This window comes from Anthonomus grandis, chromosome 13, assembly GCF_022605725.1.
Source record: "Anthonomus grandis grandis chromosome 13, icAntGran1.3, whole genome shotgun sequence".
NCBI classification, from domain to species: Eukaryota; Metazoa; Arthropoda; class Insecta; order Coleoptera; family Curculionidae; genus Anthonomus; species Anthonomus grandis.
Window position 1 is genome coordinate 12,567,292 of NC_065558.1, and position 23,401 is coordinate 12,590,692.

The 23,401-nt window shown below is 32.7% G+C and overlaps 3 protein-coding genes across 5 annotated transcripts; 2 read left to right on the forward strand and 1 right to left on the reverse strand.

Annotated features, from left to right (window-relative positions):
* Nucleotides 1-6,364: 6,364 nt before the first annotated feature.
* LOC126744047 (ras-related protein Rab-14) lies at nucleotides 6,365-11,053 on the reverse strand. Of its 3 annotated transcripts, none has more exons than XR_007663047.1 (5): nucleotides 10,866-11,053; nucleotides 10,633-10,742; nucleotides 10,216-10,579; nucleotides 7,020-7,268; nucleotides 6,365-6,928 (listed from the first exon to the last, which is right to left on the reverse strand). XR_007663047.1 is itself a non-coding variant. In XM_050451371.1 (5 exons), the coding sequence occupies exons 2-4, from the start codon at nucleotides 10,736-10,738 to the stop codon at nucleotides 7,091-7,093; spliced, it is 648 nt and encodes a 215-aa protein (XP_050307328.1). In that variant the 5' UTR covers nucleotides 10,739-10,742; nucleotides 10,866-11,052; the 3' UTR covers nucleotides 6,365-6,928; nucleotides 7,076-7,090. The 3 variants fall into 3 exon arrangements, 2 of the variants coding, with proteins under 2 accessions (XP_050307328.1, XP_050307327.1); XM_050451371.1 differs by having other exon boundaries at nucleotides 7,076-7,268; nucleotides 10,866-11,052; XM_050451370.1 differs by having other exon boundaries at nucleotides 6,365-7,268; nucleotides 10,866-11,052.
* A 3,462-nt stretch (nucleotides 11,054-14,515) lies between these two features.
* Nucleotides 14,516-15,867, forward strand: LOC126744045 (geranylgeranyl transferase type-2 subunit beta). Its single transcript, XM_050451367.1, has 2 exons — nucleotides 14,516-14,920; nucleotides 14,971-15,867. Exons 1-2 carry the CDS (start codon nucleotides 14,609-14,611, stop codon nucleotides 15,658-15,660), a joined length of 1,002 nt encoding a protein of 333 aa, XP_050307324.1. The 5' UTR covers nucleotides 14,516-14,608; the 3' UTR covers nucleotides 15,661-15,867.
* A 1,409-nt stretch (nucleotides 15,868-17,276) lies between these two features.
* LOC126744044 (adenosylhomocysteinase) lies at nucleotides 17,277-21,688 on the forward strand. The gene is made up of 6 exons (XM_050451366.1): nucleotides 17,277-17,436; nucleotides 17,640-17,830; nucleotides 20,317-20,464; nucleotides 20,529-20,722; nucleotides 20,785-20,992; nucleotides 21,103-21,688. The coding sequence occupies exons 1-6, from the start codon at nucleotides 17,412-17,414 to the stop codon at nucleotides 21,633-21,635; spliced, it is 1,299 nt and encodes a 432-aa protein (XP_050307323.1). The 5' UTR covers nucleotides 17,277-17,411; the 3' UTR covers nucleotides 21,636-21,688.
* Nucleotides 21,689-23,401: the final 1,713 nt, after the last annotated feature.

The following is a 23,401-nucleotide window of genomic DNA, read 5'->3' on the forward strand; positions in this document are numbered from 1 at the left end:
CTTAATCCCTTTTTGAATAGGATTTTGTCGTCAACGGAAATGTCCTTAATTTTCATAAAAGTTATGATATGTATATTGTTTTTTGAAACTAGTATTTGGTATTTTATTTAGCATTCTTGAATGGTTAGATGCATTAGCCATAACAATTACTGAATTTGGATAAATGTTAGATAATTTTGCTGATTAGAAAACCATTTTTCAAATAAGGCCGCAGTCATATCTTCAAGGGAATCAGCTGAAGATTGAAAAATATTTTAGGCAGACAAAAGTAACGCATTTTTAACAAATCCTTCTGTACTGCCAGCATGAAGTATATATAGACTCGTTTGCCTATTGAGCATGGCGTATTCAAAACACAATACGTGGAATTATTAACCCAATGGTATTTAATTACGTCATGCGTAAAACCATGTTTCATCTAAATATATTATATTATTAAGTTTATTTAATTTACGATATAACTTAATACTACGCCAATGCTTTAAAATAATCCAATTAACATAAATGCAATTTTTTTGCTGCGGCATGGGCATTGATCTGCTATTAAGGACCGATGCCGACGCAGATCTATATATCATATATAAATCGGGCGGTCTCTTTGCAAATCCGCCGGGGCATAGTATGCTGCCAGTGTACCGCCATCTTAAGATAATTCTGGGAAAAGAAGCAGGTTTAAAACTGGCCTCGGTCTATCGGTTTTTTCGTCGGCTTTATCGTCATTCAAGTGAGATTAAAAAGACTATATCTGAATTTGAATTGACATTAATAATTTAATGGATAACGCGTAATGCACACAGGTGAATCTTGCATCTAAACGTTATAAAAAAATATAATCTTATTGCATTAGTAGTTAATAAGAAGCCTATATTTTTTATGCTGTTAACATTATTGAATGTGACTTCCAAATTTCAAAAAAAAAACATAAAGTTGAATTTGTTTTTTTCTTAATATTTTGTCCTGTATTTCAGCGACTTTTTTTCCTGAAGTTACTGAAATATAGAACGAAATATGGAGAAAAGAACAAACAGTTTTATTATTCACAGACAATAAGTTTGTATTTCTTCAAGTCAATTTGTACAAGGTTGCAGACACTTTTACTTTGACACAACGATTTTGGTGACCTTTTCGCCACAAATAAATAAAACATTGACCTCAAGGACAAATACGTTGGGACGAATCGGTGTCCACAGATCAAAATGGGTCACCCTGTATACTGACTAGTATAGTGCGTGTTCCTTAATAATAACTTAACAATATACCGTATAGAAGAGTTAGTTTTTTGTTTTTTGGAAAATCAAAATACTGATACCTTTACTCGAGTTTTTTGATAAAATCAGCTAGAAAAGTGATACGAGAACATTTCATGTCTAATTCGAAAACAAGTTTGTTTTTTTGGAAAAACGCTTAAAAATCTCAAATATACAAGCAAATAATGAAATAGGGTATTGATTTTTGATTAATTTTGAAACACCTCATAGAATTGTTTACATTAAAATATCTATACAGGGTAAATAAAATAGACTTGACGATAAACTTAATTCCTTTAAAAAAACAATATATTACGTAAGTATTTCTGAATTAAATTTTGAAGTCAAATTTTACGCATCGGATATCCCATACATCTATATATATAAAAGAGTTTGTCCTGACTGACTGACTCATCATCGCAGAGCCCAAACTACAATAGCTAGAAACGTGAAATTTTGCCAACGGGTTCCTTTTATAATGTAGGCACCGGATAAGAACGGATTTTTCGAAATTCCACCGATAAGGGGTAAAAAATGGAAAAATTGTTACCCGTGACCTCGAGAACTAAGGGGGCGTGGCTTCGGAGTTTGAACGGAGACTGCCCGCACCAACGAGTCAATTGTGGGTTGCATGTACTATCAATGAGGCGAGGCTTCGCATTTTATTTTTGTGTATTGTGGGTTGAATTTACTATTATTGGAGGCCTTCTTCGACTTTTCTTTTATTTTCACGCGAGCAACGCCGCGGCCATTCAGCTAGTATTGACATATATTTCGGAGAAAAATTAATTTAACAAGTTGGTAGGTACAGATAAATTCCTCTATATAATGACAAACACTATAGAAATATGATTTTCTTGTGAAATCGTCACTGCCGCTGATAACGAACTGGTAGGAGCAGGAAGATCTCCGGATCTTACAATACTAGATTTCTTCATTTAGGGTTAATTCATAACAAAAACATAAGGAAATATTAGAGAATTTATAAGTCAGTAATTTTCTTCTTGTTTTTGCGAGTTAATGACTTAGTTCCTTTTCGATACTCCTGTGTGGATAACAATGTTTTCTTTTGATATTATGGTAAACGTTTCTGTAAAATTTGTATAAGCATACGAATACCGACATTTTATAATCAATATATCAATCGCTTGATTATGTTCTATACTCTGTTTCTACAGTAAACTATCCATTTTATCTTTTAGAAATGCAATATAGGTACATAAACATCATTTTGACACAAAAATAGAGATGCCCTTTTTCTGCAGTTTGCGAATCATATAAAATATCACGAACCCAGAAGCACTTTTTCCTGTTACCTACACTTTTGTTCGGCAAAAGGGAGTGAACCGGTTTTATCTGGTAGGTACCCGAAAAAAAATTACAAGTAGGAATTTGCGTATTAGTCCTGGATCTTATCGAACGCCGTCGAGAGATCAAGAAAGTTTGTTCCTGTTTAGTAAAATCGATATACTCTCGTCATCAAGATGCGATACTAAAGTCTGGTGATCTAATGCACTGTGGAATCCAAACTGTTCGGAAGAAATAACCTGTGTCTCAGTCCTTTAGGATTAATCTTTTCACGACTCTACTCATGTCTGCTAAATCTGTAGCTTTTAGGTTTAAGCTTGAGATCAAAATAATATTAGCTGGCAGGGAAAGGAAGACTGCGTTATAAATTCATTGAGCTGCTTTTCGTATGTAGAGTGTTAAGCAGTACGTTATGAATATCGCGCCCTGGTACTTTTTTACTGACGATCATCTTAGGATTTGTAGCACAGCGAGCAGCCGGAGACTATTATTATACACATAGGTCTCCTAATGGACCCGTCACACCCCATCGAGGGTTACCAGAGGAAGATGAATAAACACTTGTTATGTGCTCTTTTATTGGAAGAGGATGAAGAAGAAGAATATTTAAAATTATTAAAGAAGAAACGTCAGAAAACTCAAGATTTCTTTAAAAAACGATCTACAGAAGGCTACCATAATATCTTAATAAGAAATCATCTAAATGAGGATGAAAAGAAGTTCAGAGCCTTTTTTAGACTAAACCATGATCAGTTTCAGTTTGTGTTAGGCCTTGTAAAATCTTGATGATCTTCAAAACATGTCAACGCGATTTGTAAGGCATCCCGTAATCTTCTTAAATCTTACTAAAATCAACTATTCTAAAAAAAAATAACATAACTAAAATAGTATAATCAAGGCTAAATAGAAGGTGCTTTTAGTATACCTACTAAATTAATGTAAATAATTAGGAATTTTCGGAAAATGAGTGTAGATAAAGACCATGTTGTGTTGTGCTTTCATTGGACTCATTATTAGGTAAATTCTGATCTGGATAGTTTTCTGGCTGATATTTTGAATCCATATGGGAGCGGGTGATTGTGTGTTTCCTTTAAGTGGAAACAAGTAAGTGTCTGCAGTTGAAGATGATTGAGAATTTGTTTGAGTTGGCAATAAGCTACTGCTTGCTTGCTTAAATGATTGAGGATTTGGAGTTAAAAATCGTTGATTGTTGAGCTGTGCCAAGTTTTCTGTTTTTATCTTTGAAATAATTGTCTCTTATGTTTCTCCAGCGGACTTTACAGTCTTATATATATTTATGTATATTTTACTAGCATTTTCTATTATTGTAAACTTTTTTTTACAGGTTTATGGCAACTGGTGAATCACTAAGGTCATTATCCTTCGCCTTTAGCATATCGAACTGTTATATTTCAACAATTATTAAGGGCACCTTACAGGCATTACGTGATCATTTGCATCCAATATTTTTAAAAGCTCCAAGCAAAGAAGAATTAAAGCAAAATGCCTTGGACTTTTGGAAAAAATTGAATTTTCCTAATTGCATTTTGGCTATTGACGGTAAGCATATAAGAAATATTCTGTCCAAGCAAAAGTGGCTCGCTCTTTTTTAACTACAAAGATTATTTTTCAATTGTTTTAATGGCCTGTGTGGATGTAAACTAGAAATTTGTATTTGTTAACGTAGGAGCATATGGTAAAGAAGGCGATAGCAGTATATTTTCACAATCTGAAATAGGAAAACTGACGCACTAGGGAGCTTTGTTTCCACCAGATGACCGCCTGCCAGGCTCTGACAAGATTTTACCATATGTTCTTATTGGCGACGAAGCTTTCCGTTTACATAAACATTTTTTAAAACCATATAGTCGACCCTCCGCTCGCATTAATAGAAATACGGCCATATTTAAGGGCCCGAAGGGTTACCGAAAATGCATTTGGAATTTTATGTCGAGTTTTTCGAATTTTTTTACACCAATAAATTTAAATACAGACACCTGCGATAACCTAATAATTGTTGCTTGCTGTCTACATAACATGCTCCGAAATGCATATTTGGAAAAAAACAATTCGACCTATTATAATTTTGATTCAGATCAGGTACCGTCGCCCTATATAACATCTTTTACAGGGCATGGAGGGTTTGCCCGCGGAGATGGATTTGAGGTACGGGATCAATTTATGAAGTTTTTTAATGACGAGGGACAAGTTAGTTGGCAAAATGTCCATATTACTAGAACTAGGAGTAATCCGAATTAAATATTATAAATAAAAAAAATTCAAGTAAATACCTACCGTTTTTTTCCAACAATACTTCTATTTTTTCCCATATTGCGTCCTTAATAGCCAAGTTTTTATAGTCCCGTTGCTCGGGATCATATATCGCACTATATTTCCTCACTTCCTCAATTAGTTTTTCATCCTCAAAAGCAGAAAATTTTGGCGCCATAATAATAAAAACAATAAAAACATATGCTTGCTTGTACAACGGCTGCGTCCAGACTGAGACACGTCCCAGTAGATCGTCAGATGCAGACCGACGGACGCCGGGCAGTACTGCTAGGACGCACAAGCAGAAACGGATACAGGTAATCTCATTAGCCCAGGTAAATGCGACCAGCGGTTGTGTTACCCAATAATTTAAACCTAGCGCACCAGAGTGCAGAGTGCACTCTCTTCGATAACGTGCTCTCCAGTTTCGTCCTCCTCCCAACACATTCATTCCGAGTTGTTCGCAATGCCGATGGTGTAAAATGGTGCCTTAAATACCAGTGTTCCGTTAAAAGAGACTTGTCACTAGCCGAATTTTGCGTTTTTTAAAGCGCAGTTGATTTCTGGTGAGATAGGCAGAAAGCTCGCCTATGTGTGCCTCAGCCAGTCTCATGCGAGATGCTTTAGTCCATCTTCGGAGAGTCCACTTGTCCAGCAGACTCTTCATTGATGCAATTGCTACTCACTTAGCTTTACCGATTATGGGTTCAGACCTCACCGGCCTTTTCGCAGATCCCAGTCTAGCAAGGAAGTCCGTTTCCTCGTTTCCATGTTGGCAGGAATTCCCAGACAAGCTGAACCCTGCAGCTCACCTTTACCAGTTCCTCCAGAACCTTTATGCACTCCAATGAAAAGTGTAGCAACTTGTATTGCTCAACTCTTAAGGAAAGATTGCAGGCAAAATCGATAGAGATTCAAATTTAAATAAGGGGAAAATTCCTAAACTGTCCAAGTTCATGAAGATAAACTATCTGATTTGTATAAACAAAATTAATTCCACTTAAAAAACTATATACTTATTGTACTTATCAATAAGTCTCCTATTCACGGCTTTTTATATAACTCCTGAAATACTGTTTTTTTAGAACATATGGTACCTGTTAACCTTTCACGCTTTAAAACGCAGCGCAGAAAAGAATAAATAATTGATAATATTCAAACAAATCTGTCATTGCTGTCATTTTTCTTATGAGGTTATATTATGGGGTAGTAATAATCATGTTAAAAAGAAAAAAAATGTCTTAATTTACATCGTCCAGTATGCTATAGATAAATTTTAAGCTTGTACTTAACTACAGCAAAATTAGGACTTATCACTGTTGCCATTTGTCTCAGCCTTCTCTGGTCCATATAGCAAATAACATTTATGTAATAAACAGATATTTAATCACATTCCATTTACAACTTTTGTTCACTGCATTTCTTTGCAACCTAAGTAAGAAATTTATGTTTGGGTCATATAAATGACATGACTAAATGTTTTTTTTTTTAATAGAATGGGTTTCGATTAAGTGGAATAGAAATAATATATCAGAACATAACTTTCTTAGGCTTATATTATTAATAATCAAATATTTTGCTCTTTATAATAAATAAATCACATACAAAACATTAATCACTAAATTAAGGCTGCAATGAAACGGAACGGGAAAGCGTGCTTCCAATAAGCGTCATTACATCATTAAAATTAGTGAATTTTTTTATTCACTTAAAATCCTCAACACGTTTAAGTCCTGATACAAATGCTAATTGTTATGATTGCGAATAAACTAGTTTGGACTACACTGACAATAAATTTATGGCTTAACATACTTGCCTACAAACTAAGATATAAAACAACGTTGTAACCGATTTTTTCCTAAATTAGAAGAAAAATTATTGTTGGAATGAATAATAAAAAATATTAATTTGAGGTTGGCCTGAGCTTATTATGATTGGGGGAAATAAACAGAACAAGGTGGACTCCTAACCTAATGCAGCCACTTTAATAATACAAAGCATAATGATATAGTAATTTTTTATCATGTTATACACTTAGAAGTAACTTTTATAAAACACTTAATATCCTTAATAACTGTGGTACATTCCATTGACCTAAAATCCTAAAACAAAAGCAAACAGTCAAAGAATGCTTGCAATAACTTGAAATATTTCAAACTTTAAATCCTTTATCCCCCTCCCTCCATACATTACCTAATTGCAAAAAAAAAAACATAAACCAAACCCCAGAGATTCCAAGTGTTCTGTACCTAGTTTGCAAATAACTAGCATGCACAGTTGTCCTTGTTGGCCTGTTGGTCGTTGGACAAATTGTTGCGTCCTGGTTGGGACGGTTTATGTTGCACCCCAGACTCTGCTGCGTTTAAGTCTAACCTGCCATCTTGTATGCTTTGGTAGATCTTTTTAGCCGTTTCTAGGAACGCCTCCTCCACATTGTCTCCACTAAAAAAATAATGCAAACAATAACAGTGAAAATTAGGTGTTTTAAAATGTAAATCTTTTTGATTCTATTGAATCTTTCAGTTTTATCATTGTATTTTTTTATATAACAGATTTTTATATTTTGCAGTTATTCATGATAATGATAATGTGTTGGACATATTTTTACGTACGTTTATATTGTAAATTCGTAAGAATATCATATATAGAATTGAATTTCTAACAGCAAGAAAATCTTTATGACGACAACATATTATGACGGCAACAAATTATTCGTCAATAAAAGAAAACACTCAAAAACTACAACTCTATGAATACAATGTTAAATACATAAGATGAACAAATGTCCTGTATTAGCTGGAACAGGCTTCATATTTTTTATACAGCCCTATTGACATTTGAAGTAGTGTTGGGTAAATTAAATTATTTACTAAATTATTAATATCTGACATTCGAATAGTTTTGACAATTGATTAAATTATTCAAAAATCAAATCATATAAATTTTGGGGTCGCGTATCTCGATACTGCAAATGTTGTAAATTAGCGATCGTTTCTTTAACCTCTTAAATCTTGTTTTCCAATTTAATTTGCATGAGTGGCTATAATAAGGAATATTTATTTATATTAAAAAAGAGAGAAGTAAAATAAAAATTAATAATATATCTTTATGTTCATATAAAATCATATTTTAAGTGAAATCTGCTGTACAATTATTATAGCCGAATGCCAACTTTTACTGCTATACATTGGGATTTTACATCTATTTACAGTATTACATACATATTGCAATATTTTCACTAAGAATCACTGAAAACAACATTTAAATAATTTGACAGAACAACATTTAATATTAAAAATATATAAAAGTGCACAAAACAAAACATACACACCATTCTTATAAAATTAAAACTATATGACCCAGATACATAATTTGACAATTACATTTTTATTTCAGTTTAATATCTAATAAAATAGATAAAACTTCAAAAGCAAAATTTGGATACTTGAAAATTATTTTTAAAACATCACTAGAAGAACAATTGGATCAATTATTTATTTTTCAAAAGATGCAAGCATTTGATTTTCAGCTGAGTTGTGGGACTACTTAATACTTAAATACACAGTAAAACAAAAACAAAATTATGTCAACAACCTGGAATATAATTTAAAATTATTACAAAAATGTGGACCACATAAAAATAAAATGCCAGTATTAGATTGTAAAATTAAAAAACCAAGATTGAATTTAAGAAATGAATGGTCAAGATTAATATGCTATTAATATTAATAATATTCTGCCTTAGCATTTTATTTGCATATTGCAACACTAAAAAAAGAAATTGGCCTCTGCCTGTTATGCTGTCAGTTTTGTTTCCAGTGAAATAGAAAGAGATTCAGCAAAAAAATGTTTATTTTGCACTAGTTGAGTCACATCTGACCTATGGTATCCAATTTTGGAGTTTTGCAGGTATCTGTTTCTTGCAGACGTTTTTTGTGTTGCAGAAGTAGACTGTATAATTTTTGTCAGAATTGCTTCATAAGAAGTACAAGGGGTTTAATGACTCTCATACAAATGCACATACAAAAATATTTAATTCCAATATCTTGGGTCTGTGCATCCACAAGGGTGCTCTTACAAAACATTCAATCATTTATAAGATTATCATCTTTAAAATATAAGAATATTAGTAGTGATAAGCAGTTTAGTTTTAGAAGTTTAGTAGATTTGGAAAAATGTTGTTTCATGAAGGCATATTATAGCTTAGATGAATTTTATAAAGACTAGATACTATTGTGATGGAATCTTTTATTTGCATTTGATCATAGTTGTCTACTTTTATATTATTTTTGGCAACTCATTTAATTGGTAATAGATTTAATGATAATATTTGTTTGTCTTAGTAAATTGTTTTTTATTATTTTTTTTCTGTTTTGCATATTGGCTTTATTATTGCTACAATTTTTATTCTTTTGTTTTTCTTACAGCTTTGTAAATGAGGGTGTCTTTGTACAATAACACATTTTTGAATTTGTGTGTCTTTTTTAAACATTACTGCATTTTTTCACTCAGTATTAATAGTTCAGTAAATATAAAAGACCCATGTTAATTTTTTTTTTAATATACAAATTTAAATAAAAAATTTTAACCGTAATTACAAATAACCAAGATTGCTTGTAATTATGTCTTTGCTCTCTATCAAATGAACCAGAAGCCACTATAATAATCTCCATAAATATTTGATTTTATTCAAGTTTTTTTTGTAAAATAACACTAAATAAATAATACTTACTTTGGGCCTTTTTTCATAATTCAATTTTAAATATTATTGATTAGAGCATTATAATTTATCTAGGGAATAATATTATATTACAGGTTTATAATACTGGAGTCTAAATTACTAGCTTGAATTCTGGGACTTAGTTTAATAGAAATGAATTCAGCATCTATGTAGATTTTTTAGACAGAAGCAAATATAATATTTGCATTGATGAATAATATAATTTTGTTTTTAAATATCCAACTTAAAGTACAACTTAAGCCAAATCTACAAATCTAGCATCAAACAGTTCCACTGATTTCTCCAGTTTTGATTCAATGTAATATGAGAAATAGTATTGATAACTATGTGAAAAAAAATTCACCACTTCAAACATAATTCCACCAATTCAGGTGGTAACATTCAAATGAAATATACAGAAAAAAATATGCAAAAGTTCAATTTTCCTTCATATATTCCCATCTCTGTCTGAGGTATCAAACATGTATTTTTTTATATTTTGCTAAACTAATCACAACAAAAGATAAGATAGTAATATGAAAATAATTACAATAACTCATAACTCAATGAAAAAAACTTAATTTTAAGGCTATATTCAAGGAAGAATCAAATTTATGTTACTTTAAAAATAAAGAGGAATAAAATATTCAATTATTGATAATCACTTACGTTTTAGCACTGGCTTCAACAAACAACAGTCCATTCTCCTCTGCAAATTTACTAGCTTCCTCATAAGTAACATCCCTCTGACCCTCAAGGTCACACTTGTTTCCAATTAGGAAAATCACTGTGCTAGGATTAGTCAAGTTCCTTGTATCTGTCAACCAGCTGCTTAAGTGATTATAGGTGGACCTCCTGGTGATGTCATACACCATCAAAGCTCCGGCTGCTCCCCTATAGTAGGACCTAGTAACAGCCCTGAAACGTTCTTGTCCTGCAGTGTCCCAGATTTGTAACTTGATTTTCTGTCCTGAAACTTCAATGATCCTGGTCCCAAACTCTACCCCTATGGTGTGTGGACAATCGGCCATAACTAAAATTTTGTTTTCAAAATTTCTGTTTATATATTCTATGGAAAAATGTTACATTTTTTCTCTGTGAATTGGTGCAAAAGGCAGGACTTGCCCACTCCCATGTCCCCTATAATAATATACTTGAAGATGTAGGAATAGTTGTACGGTCCCGCCGACATGTTTCTAAAATAAGGAATTTTGTTAAATAATTTATTTCAATGATAAACAATCATAATGAGCAATAATTATAGGTGGTTACTATAAATATCAAACAAGCATAAAAACGATAAAAGAAGCTATCTTTACCTTTGATGTAGTTATTGATTTTAATAATTAGCGAAATATTTAGTTATCCAATTGTTACAGGATCGTGGCAACGCGTATTCTGCGAAATAAGAGGCGCAATTTGGCAAAAATCAAACAATAAAAATTAGTAAAACTGGGTGGCCATTCCACAACACAAAACACCAAACGTCAAATTAATAATCTGTCTGTCTTCTGTCACTTTTGACAACTGTGAAGTAACTGTCATTCAAGACAGAGTGGCCAAAGTGTTTCCTTTTTTTTGGCCCGTCTCAAGGATACTAGAATTAAAAAAGAGTGATGTGTATGCTAAGCGTGCGTAATAAAATATGAATGATAACTGGGTTCGCAAAGTAGCCACGTTGGCGCTGGTGGTCACATGTGTACCACACTCTGATTGGCAGAAATTCACTTTTGGAAAATGTAAAATTGAGCTGGGTCAAGGAAACTATAGATCCTTCTAGTCTCCCTGAGGAACATAAAAACATGCACTCATGCAGACTAGCCAAGCGAGGTACCCTTCTGACCATAGATTAATACTACTTCTGACTAACAGCGCCGAGATGCCTACTTTACGAACCCAGTTATCATCTTCTTATCCTTTTTTATAAAGGATTTTGCTTCTCTCAGGCAATTTTCCAGCAGATTCAGGTGATTCGGGAAATCCGTCGGGTATGTACTGTTCCTTGAATCGAAAAATTTACATTAGCAAATTTTTCAATGCATCGTGGGAGAGGCGCTCACGCATCCGGCTTGGGATAGGTTCAGCTACCACCAGCAAAGGGTAGAGATAAGTCTCGAAAAGTGGTTTGAAGGATAGGAAAGAACAAAGAAAAACGGCATGTTGACTGGGTGAAAGGTGACGCGTAAGTGCGAACCCAGTTATCGTTTAATTTTAAGTGTAACGCGTACTCATTTGGGAATCGCTGAGATCAGTCTCCTTACGTCTAGTCTCCAAGATCTCTGTGCCATTGTAAGTTTATTTTTTCATTGCCATAGCAATAGTATGAAGTTAGCTGATGATAATAAGCGGTGCCTGGGTAAGGCCTGAACTTACTGGCCGAGGACGAAGATAACCATCGTAATTTAGTTCAATTTTGTATCTTCGTTCAATTTTGCGTACGCGTCACCTCATTTGGAAAGTGTGCAGATCATTCTCCTTACTTCCAGTCTCTTCGGCACCGTTTGAGTGTTTGTTGCACAGAGCACATTATGTCGCAGTGTTGCCATTAATGCCGAATATTGGATAGGTTATGTGGTTTATATCGAAGATTTATATTTTTAAGTCTAGTAGTTCACTTCCGCGTCATCCTTCACCCAGTCAACACGTGGTTGTGCTCGTCAATTCCTATCCTACGGATTCCTTTCCTTAACCCTTTCCTACCCCTTGCCGTTAGAACAACGTGCACTTCAGAATTAAACTTTGTGAAAGTTTCTATCCCACTTCCACGTTATCCTTCATCCCATTAACACGTGGTTGTTCGTTTTTCCTATCCTTTTAATCCGTTTCTCAGACCCTTCCCAACCCCTTGCCGGTGGTAGCCGATCCTATTCACGCCGGTAACCAGGCCGGATGATGCCGGATGCATCGTGGGGGAGGCGACTTCGTGCATTGAAAAGTTTCGATTGTGATTGATAATTTAATATAGTGAAAGAGTCGATTCGGGGAACAGAGTACATACCCGACGGTTTTCCCGAATTTTCAAATCGTGCTGGCAAATTGCCTCGTAGCAGAGCCATCAATTGAACAGAACAAACAAGTCTAATAGTTTCTAAATACTGAAGTCAATCTCAACCAAGGGATAACTACAAAATGAATGTTATATAGACGGTTGTTCGAGTAAAGGCAACTCGTGGTCATATTTTCTTATCTGTAAGAACTCTGTAAGAAGGAAGGCTAAGAAAATTGGAAAGTTTAAGTTTTTCATTATACTCTTAGGGGTATTAGGTCTTACTTAGGTGTACTTATTGAAAAATATTGTTATATTTATATTTTTTTTGCAGAAACCTAAAATTAGAAAATGTTGCTTTATAGAAATGACAAAATTATTTAAATATAGATTATGTTAATTTTTCGACCAAAAAATCAATGTAAAACTTTCCGTTATGAATGTTTTAGATATGTTATAGTCAAGATATTGTGAAATTATTTGCCCGATATTTTAAAACTACTTACGGGGAACCTGTCAGCAAGGCTCCTGATTATAAAATTGACTATAAAGTCTGGATTTAAATTCCATTTGGTTGTCTTTGTTAGACCTATTTAATAAAATTTACGCCTTCCTAATAGAAACTCTTTTGGCCCTGATGGTAGTCCATCTGTTTTTCTTATAAACTGTGCATTTAGTCTAATGAGTAAACCTTTGCATCGCCTTTTCAATCTTTGCTTAACATCAGGCAAATTCCCTGATTATTGGAAAGTAAATTGAAGATAAAATGGATATTTGTCGAGGTGTATGTATTCAGTCTGTAATTGCTAAACTGTTTGAAGGTTGTTTTCTTCAATTTTCATCGCAGTGTAAGCGACTGCTTATAGTGATTATTAAGATGGTTTTTCTCAGTGGTAAGACTTTGGTCAAATGTTGTCAATTTTTTTTTTGATATTGAAGTATCTTTAGGTGTGCCCCGGAGCAGCATATTGGCCTTTTTGATCTTTTTTAACTCGTTCATAAGAGATTTGAGTAATGTAATTGTTCATTTAAACTATATTGTCCTTACTGACGATTTTAAACTGTATAAACTCATTTATAAGAGAGCCATATCTTGATGCTGAGCTACTTCAACTATTTAGATGTAGATGTAAATAATATTGCTGAGTAGTGTAATAGCAATAGTCTGGAACTGAATGTAAAGAAGTTTGTATGTATTTGGTTTGGTCGTTCTAATAAAATTATTAATTATCATTACACAAACAACAATAATATCAGTTGATTCATAATTTGAATATTATTAACAAGTGTTATTCTTATTTAATGAAGGTTCCCACAGGTCATAAAATAATAATTTTCAAGTGGTAACTCTTAAACGCTTACATCATAAGTAACCCATAAATTCCCATGATACTGTTTTGGTCTTAGGCTCCTTTTTGATGAAATGCACTTATAAGCACTTTTTTACCTATCGAGCAAAACAAACTGGTAAAAAGTCACGCGGTCAACGTTACTTTCGATCTTAATTGTGAGTCATTGTCGCGGTCGCAGTGAGAAGTTGCTCACAGAGTTTTTCCTGTTTCCATAATGACCCGCTAACCCACTAGACAATAAGTTAAAATCAGTTCCATCTTTCGAAACAAATTCAATAATAAATAGGTATTCTGTTTTGTACTTTTCCTTGTCTATAAATAAATTTGCAATGTATATACTTATAAAGGTAATTGGTTACCAAATATTTTGCAGTTTAAGAAATACTTGATTGAAAAGGGAAAATACCTATAAATTAATTCAAATTTAACCAAAAACGAGAAAATGGGACAATATACACTCAAGGTTAAAAGATACTATTTAATTTACGACACACTCGTGCACAATTTTGACAGCACAAGAAAATGGCAGTGCTACACTTTCATTACAAATGGAAAACGTTATAAGTTTAAAACGTGTACCTTTCTGTCGTTAAACATATGATTTCTGTCAAATTAAACTAACAGAGGAAAGATATGCTGACATCAGTTTGTTTACGTTTTCATTAATAATAAGATTTGTCTACATCTTGCTGCTTAAACCCGATTTACAGTCAAAACACCCGATATGGCAACCCTAATCAAAGATATCAAACTGCCAGAAAATGTAATAAAAAAAATCTTATTTGAAAAACATATAGATTTCATAAATGAATATGGCAAAGACAACAATGATTTCGAGTATGGAATGTCGGACTATTTACGGGTTTCTGGCATGTATTGGGCTCTCACCTCATTAGAGTTAATGAATGCTGAACCCCTACAAGGCAAAGACCCCATTGTGGAGTATTTGAAACAGTGCCAGGATACAGAAAGTGGAGGAATCAGTGCTTGTGTGGGTCATGATCCTCATATATTACACACCCTCAGTGCTGTTCAAGTAAGCTCAATTTTCTTATCCTTTTAAATTTTAACTAATTATTTGTTTAGGTTTTAGCTATGTATGACAGGCTTGATGCAATAGATACAGAAGGTGTAGTAAAATATGTCCAAAGCTTACAGCAGCCTGATGGCAGTTTCTCAGGGGACAAATGGGGAGAAATAGATACTAGATTTTCATTTTGTGCTGTAATGACTTTATCATTGCTAAAAAGAATGAATGCAATTGATCTGGACAAAGCCATACAGTTTGTGGAGAGTTGTAAAAACTTTGATGGTGGTTTTGGCTCAAGACCTTTCTCTGAAAGCCATTCTGGCCTAATATATTGTTGCATAGGGTTTTTTTCTATTACCAATCGATTGGATTTGGTAGACCGAGACACTTTAGCCTGGTGGCTTTGTGAGAGACAGCTACCATCTGGAGGACTGAATGGCAGGCCAGAAAAGTTACCAGATGTATGCTATTCATGGTGGATACTTTCATCTCTTACTATCCTGGGCAGGTTACATTGGATTGATGCAGAGTCTTTGAAAAACTTTATTTATGCTTGCCAGGATACAGAAACTGGTGGTTTTTCTGATAGGCCAGGAGATGTATCTGATCCATTTCATACAGTATTTGGATTGGCTGCATTATCACTATTGGGGCATGAAAATATCCAAAAAGTAAATCCCACTTATTGTATGCCACAACATGTTATTGATAGATTAGGACTTAAACCCCAAATATTAGAGAATTAGTGTTTGTTAATGAAGATTCAGTTTTAAGTATTATAAGTATGTGAGCATTTATTTTAAAATAATATATAAGTGTAAATATACTGGTCGCATAACTTAGACAATTATATATACAATTAAGTCTACAATTTTAGGTGTTAAATAAAACTTTGTAGATTTGATATAGGTATATAATGATAAATTTTAATAAATCAAGTTGCTTTACAAACAGTTTTTTATACTATTATTAGCTTATAATATATTCCAAATATAATAGAATGATTTGTTCTGCAAGTAATCATTTTAGATATATTATAACAATAATATGTTGATTGCCAACCAAGTGATCTTACAATCACAAAGCAATGTCAGCATGCATCATTGTGCATTTTTGAGAGAGTATTAATTATAAAAGAAAATAAAAACTTTAAAATGAATAAAATAGGAAAAACAAATCCATATTTTAAATCAAGATTTTATTGAAAAAGTTTATTTTGGAAGTGGAGTGAATCATTGTATAAGGGAAGGCATCTACCCAAGTGGCTTTAAAATTCAAAAGATCATACCAATTTTTAAAAAAGGATGTAGAGATGATTTATACATTATTACATTATATATATACATTTGAGTTTATACATAAGCATTTTTATTTTTAATTAACATATCATGCACACTGCTAAAAAATTAAAATCTGCCACTTTCCTTTTAAGAAATATGAAACCACTTGTTGATAAGTCTATACTATTGATAGTTTATCATGCACTCTTTCACTCTCATTGTGGTTATGCAATTAAGAAAATCTAAGAGAAGTTTTTCACTACAGAGGAGAGTGATTCATGAGATCCAAGGTCTCAACTACAGAGCTGATGTAGGGTGATTTTTTGTTAAACTCAACATTTTAACTCTTTCCTTATTAATAGCTACACACATATTAAGGTGTCTAGTTTACACCAAACAAAATCTTAATCAATATGAAATACAAATTAACTGCCATGATCACAATACTAGACTAAAAGAAGTCTTAAGGGTTAATTATGTAAGACTTAATAAATCATGTATAAGTAGCAATTTTTAATTAAGTATACATTTTTGAATAATATGAGTCTTGTAGGCACCATACTCCAGACACCGTCTATAGATTACAATAATCTATAGAGGGTGCTCCAGACTATTAAAGCTATACTCCATATAGGAGGGAGAAATGGTTCTATCAGAGTTTTATAGATAGTAATACAAGACAAACTGCTTGTTTTAGAAATTCCCCGAATAAATAGAATTTGTGAATCAAAAATCTATTTTTTTTAATATATAATTATTGTGGTCCCACTTCAGAGGTTTTGGTCAATAATTATACCAAGATACTTTGACTGATTTCTTTGATAGGAACATTAAAGGAAACTATTATTATTTCATTAAAATTTACGTTATTGATAAAATCCATGGAGACACAATTACATTAGAATAGAATACAACAAAGGACAGAATTCAACAAAACTGAAGTAACAAAAGCTCAACACAAGCTGACACAACCTAAAACCCAATATTACAATTCGCGCCATTCGCGCTCATTTATTTTTGTGAAATATACAGATCGATCCTTTGATTGGCCAATTAAATTGAAGATGATGCCGACGTTTAACGAACTGAGCCGGACAGACCCGACCGTTTTAACCTAAATTCCCACATAAACCTGAAAATTTCCAATATCACATGTGGAGGGCCGGCAAGTGTTTTAATTTTTAAAGTTTTTTTTTTGTGCTCGAAATAACATAATAATGACCAAAGTTCCTTACAAAGTGGGTAAGTTTGATACCATTTATCTCCTAATGTATATATCTTGGTACTCTCCTCTCTACAATGGTATTCTAAGGGTTTTTAAACTTCTTAGAAAAATAGAGTTTGTATCCAACACCAACCTCTTTCTAATATAATACTCCCATTATAGCAATACTCTGTACTAATATTGTAGTAATTTAGATAGTAATTTTCAAACTTTTCCTTAGCTGACCTTAAATTGGCCGAATGGGGTCGAAAAGACATAAGCCTCTCAGAAAACGAGATGCCTGGCTTAATGGCACTCCGTAAGAAGTTTGGACCCCAAAAAATCTTAAAAGGGGCCAAGATTGCCGGTTGCCTCCACATGACCATCCAGACAGCAGTTTTGATTGAGACTCTTATCGAACTAGGGGCTGAGGTAAGATTATTACAGGTTAAAGACATTTTGTTCTGTAAATTAATTTTTAAACCTCTACCAAAGTTTATCGGCTTGAGCATCTTTCAAAAAAAATTTTAAGTTAAGAGGATTTGCATGTCTAAAAGAGAGTTACCAAGCACACTTGGTTATCTAAAGGTTATCACTTTGTTTAAGTATTTCAATACATGGGGTTTAAATAACAATGACATTGCATTAATTTTGAACTAAGTACAGACCAACATACATAAAAGAATATATTATAAATAAGATAATAAAAAATTTTTTTATGTAATTTTTTTTTTTTTTTAAATAATTTGTTGACCAGAATATTACATAGTGTTCAAAAATAACAATTTAAACCCTAATTAGTGATTTACCTAGTGGTATTAAGGGTAATATTGTAATATCTCATCGGCAGAACAAAACCTATATAATAGAGATTAATAATAATTAAGTAAAGCAAGTATCCTAAAATGGAATTAAGTATATAAAGTAGCTCAAAAAGTATGAATTATATAATCACATTTTATTTTTTATCATTAATTTAGCGTCTACATCTATTTTTTTATATATTGATTTTTTATCAATAATAAGAAAAGTGTTCTTTCCAATTAAGGTTTTCATTTAATGTTGGACCTATAGAGACCTATAAATATTTTATAGAAAGATTTTTTTATGGAACTCAAGTAATTTTTTAACATTGTGGCTTAAATTGTGGGTTATGAAAGAATGCAAAAGAGGTATAAAAAATTATTTTATATTAAAACTCTTAACTGAACAACTCTGCATTATTCAAAAATTAAAAAAGTAAATATTTTCTTTGCCAGTCAGTAACATGCTAACTATATTGTAACTTTTTCAAGCTCGTAAAACCCACAATGCTGAACTATGAGGAAAATTAACTATTGAAAATTTATTCTGTATGTATTATTATATTTATTGGAAATGTGATATACACATTACATGCCATCTTAAAGAATGTTTATTCTTTGTTCAGTTAGTTTTTAATGATATCAAATGAAAAAAGGTTTTATTTCAGAAAAAAGTATGTTTTAATTTACAAAGCTTGAGTATGCAAAGCAATATCATGATGATCCAACTGACTAGTATTCCTGAAGTTAATATTTTATTCGTAACATTAGGCTTAAGATTCAAATACTTACAGCTAACTAAATTACAATGGTATAAAAAGTAAAAAAGTACAATACTAATTTTTTGTTAAATCTTCACTTTGCTCACTCTTAATATTCACCCACCTGTTTTTTAGCTATAGTTTTCATCTTTCTCTATTTTTATCAAACTTTTAACTTAAAATCGATGCCTAAGCCCAAAAATGTATTTGCTTTATGAAACCCAATAGGATTAGTATCCAAATGTATATTGTCAAAATTGCATTCAAATTAAAAGATTTGTTACCTGAATACTGATTAACCATTTTTCTGTGAGTACCAATTCATGAAAAATTTGCAAGAGCAAAGGTCTTTAGTGCAATCTAATTGATACCTTTTCATACTAATGTCAGCTATAAGTTGTATATGCAATTGTTTGATGCAAACACTTTGGTTATCCAATACGAGCCAGGATGAATTCAAAGCAGAGCTTCCTGCTTTATCAAATATTGTTCTCCCTAGGCACATTTTTGCTAATGATTTATAGCGCTGTGAAATTCACGGATTTTTCGCTGCCTCTATCGCTGGATATGCCGCGGTCTTCTGTCTGTCATCTACCAACAGAATTTAGACTCTTTTAATAATGAGAAAATCACATGTCGCATCTCTTAAATCTCAAAGTTTTCCCAGACTAGAGCTTTTGAGACTTCCGTCTGATTTTCTCATCAATTTTTCAATTTTACTAATTCTATTGTAATAGCGTGGGTTTCTAGCTATCCTCACCGTTGAAAAACTTTTATCGCGAATCCGGTATGTTCGTATTCCTAATGTTTGTAGTTTCACGTTTTCATACTAAAATTTTGTCGATTGGGCAAGTAGATGTTTTGTGGTATACCATAGCTTCATGTATTGATATACTTCATATTAATCAGGCGATGTCTTGTGAAGAAAAACCAATTCTCCTTTCTATTGTCTTAAAACAAAATAATTTGGATATTTTGTCACAAAATAATTCAAATTTAGCAAAAATTCAGAGGATATTGTGTTACTGTAATCGATTTATTCATAATTGTCCCAATACATTTTCCCAAATTGTAACCAATGGGTTTTCTCTACACCAAATGCAGGTCTTTTTATTAATACTAATAAGAAGGTGCGACGAGTCTTGTTTTGCACTGTTAATTTAAAATATTAAACAAAACTCCCCAGAGGCATACTTTTATTTATGCAACCTCTACTCTTGGAAGCCTAAAAGCCATATTGAGATTTATTTATTATGGTTGATAAAAATAACTAATCTTGCCGTTGCCTTATATATATTTTTTTGCCGAAACAAAGCATAATTTTATGTTATTTTATTTCGTTTTTCTTTTCAAGGTTCAATGGTCAAGCTCAAACATTTTCAGCACCCAAGACCACGCAGCCGCCGCCCTCGCGGCCAAAGGCATCGCAGTCTATGCCTGGAAGGGGGAAACTGATGAAGAGTTCATTTGGTGCATTGAACAAACCTTAGTTTTTCCTGATGGTATTTACTTTTATTCAGAAATTCATTTTTTCAAAAACATTTTCTTCATTCATGCTATTTTCAGGTAAACCCTTTAACCTAATCCTCGACGATGGTGGTGACTTAACCAACCTTGTTCACGAAAAATATCCCCAATATCTTAAAGATTGCAAAGGTCTAAGTGAAGAAACTACCACAGGAGTTCATAACTTGTACAAAATGGTTAAAGAAGGCAAACTGAAAGTGCCTGCTATCAATGTCAATGATTCTGTCACAAAGGTATATAATATACTCCAATTCATACTTCAAAAAAAAAAGATAACATTATTGATTATTTTTAGAGTAAATTTGATAACTTGTACGGCTGCAGGGAATCACTTATTGATGGCATTAAAAGGGCAACAGATGTCATGATTGCTGGCAAAGTGTGTGTAGTGGCTGGCTATGGTGATGTAGGAAAAGGAAGTGCCCAATCTCTAAGAGCTTTTGGGGCAAGAGTACTTATTACAGAAATTGATCCAATTAATGCTCTGCAGGCTGCCATGGAAGGTATATACCAATAAAAGAGTTAAATCATTTTTATATTCCATATTTTATTATCATTGCGGATAGTTGCTTCACCTGTTGAGTGGACTAAAAAATTGTTTTCTTTTTTGTAGGTTACGAAGTGACCACAATGGAACAGGCAAGCAAAGAAGGACAAATTTTCGTAACAACCACTGGCAACAAAGACATCATCACCGGTGAACATCTCTTAAACATGCGTAACGACTCGATCGTATGCAACATCGGCCATTTCGACTGTGAAGTAGACGTGGCATGGTTGGAAAAGAACAGCAAGAAAAAGGTAAACATCAAACCGCAAGTGGACAGATACGAACTGGCCAATGGACACAACATAATCGTTCTGGCCGAGGGACGATTGGTTAACTTGGGCTGCGCTACCGGACACGCCTCATTTGTCATGTCCAACAGTTTCACAAATCAGTGTCTGGCCCAGATCGAACTGTGGACGAAACCGAAAGAGTTTTCCGTGGGGGTTCATACATTGCCCAAGATTTTGGACGAGGAGGTTGCGAGGTTGCATCTGGACCATTTGGGTGTTAAACTTACAAAACTCAGCCCGGAACAAGCTAAATATATTGGGGTACCTCAAAATGGTCCATTCAAACCTGACCATTATAGATATTAAGGTTTAAGCTGTCTTTATATCGTAAATTAGAAATAAAATGCTTTTTCTATGAATTGCTCATTCATTTTTCTCTTATTAGTTTTTCTGGTTCATGCAGAGGTGATCTGTATAGATGTGTCATTTGAAAATTTAAATTTATTTATAAATGATTTATGTAAAAATTAATTATCAAACTAAACCGCCAAAAAAGAAAATCACACACATTAACAAGTCCTATAATCTATATTACAGTAGTTTTCAATTTCATTTAGGGTTTTACTAATGTAATTTTTGAGAAGGAAGTTAATGAGGTTTATGAAACTACTTACAATTAAGTATATGCCGTCCTTAAGGAGAAATTAAGTTGGTAGTGGTCAAGAGATGAAACCAATATAGAATATACGATATAATTATATATATTCAAAAAGTCCATCAGGTATTCAGAATCATGAATCATGTCATTCGTAGTATCCACTGGATATCCATTGTATAGATTGCTATGTTGGAAGGGACTGTGTTATATGGGCCCGATCCTATTTCTTATTAATGTAAATACTATAACAGATATATCAAATGGTAAAAAAAATATGCTTTGCCGATGACACTGCACGCTTAGAGATCAAACCTGAGTCGGTGTCTATGGGGACTGTGATAGGGAGATTGCTAAAATTAAGCAATGGTACGTTCAATGTTTAGCTTATCCTTATTCTAAATATTGGGAAGTTTATTACCATATATCTAATAGAATATCCTACCTAGTACGTAGGCATCCAATAAATAAAAAGAAAAGGCAACATAATAGATATTTGGGGCTATTTTTAAAAAAAGAGGTTTAATTTATAAAATGTACGAGTTGAGAAAAGTAGTTTCCTATAGTTACTTGTCTGGAGGGCTGTAAAAGGTGTCCTATCATTACTCTTTATTACTCAAAGATTTATTGGTAAAACTAAATTTTTTAAGCATAAGATGTATCCAAGAGAGCTAAAGCCAAGAGTGTTTTTAAAGGGGAATTTACTAAATAGGTATATGTAAGGCAATTTTATGTTCAAAATGTAAACAGGTTTTATTTTAGAAATAGAAAAATTCATCATTATTATTTATCACAATATACATATATGATCAAGATTATTTAAGAACAAAATCCTTAACACTTCAAAGCCTTTTTTTGAGACATATTTCTTATAAGACATATTTCAATTATATCTTGCCAAACATATTTAATACACTTCCAAAAGTGTTTCCAAACTGTTTCCAATTAATAATTATCATAAAAGTACAAAATAAAATTTATCTCTATGATTAATTCATAATTTTGAAGACATTTGCTATGAAATATCGTGTTTTAAGGCGACGAGTTCAGAGTGAACTCTGCAGTTTAACAACAAAGTAAACCTTTTTTTGCATAGCGTGTTAAATCCGCAATTCCTAATCTTCTGTGTTAATACGGTAATAACACTAACAACTAATTAATGTTATTTTTTTAATATGTCCGTCCTTATTCCCTATTCTTTTAGTCAAAGCGTACACGCAGACTAAAGTCAATTATGCTCCAGAATTCGGGATAAGATATTATGTAAAAAATTGTATTTATTTTGGCATATAAATCTACATATTTGTATTTGTATTTTTCTCGGGATTCTTCGGAAATATTTGACTTTAATAATTCATCTCTAAACTTTGCCACAATTTAACCAAAATCAAATTTTGCGCCGGACTTGACCACACTTTCTTTCAAACTCGATTGGCCAGATCGGCCTCCAATAAGGTTATGGCTTAAAAATGACAAA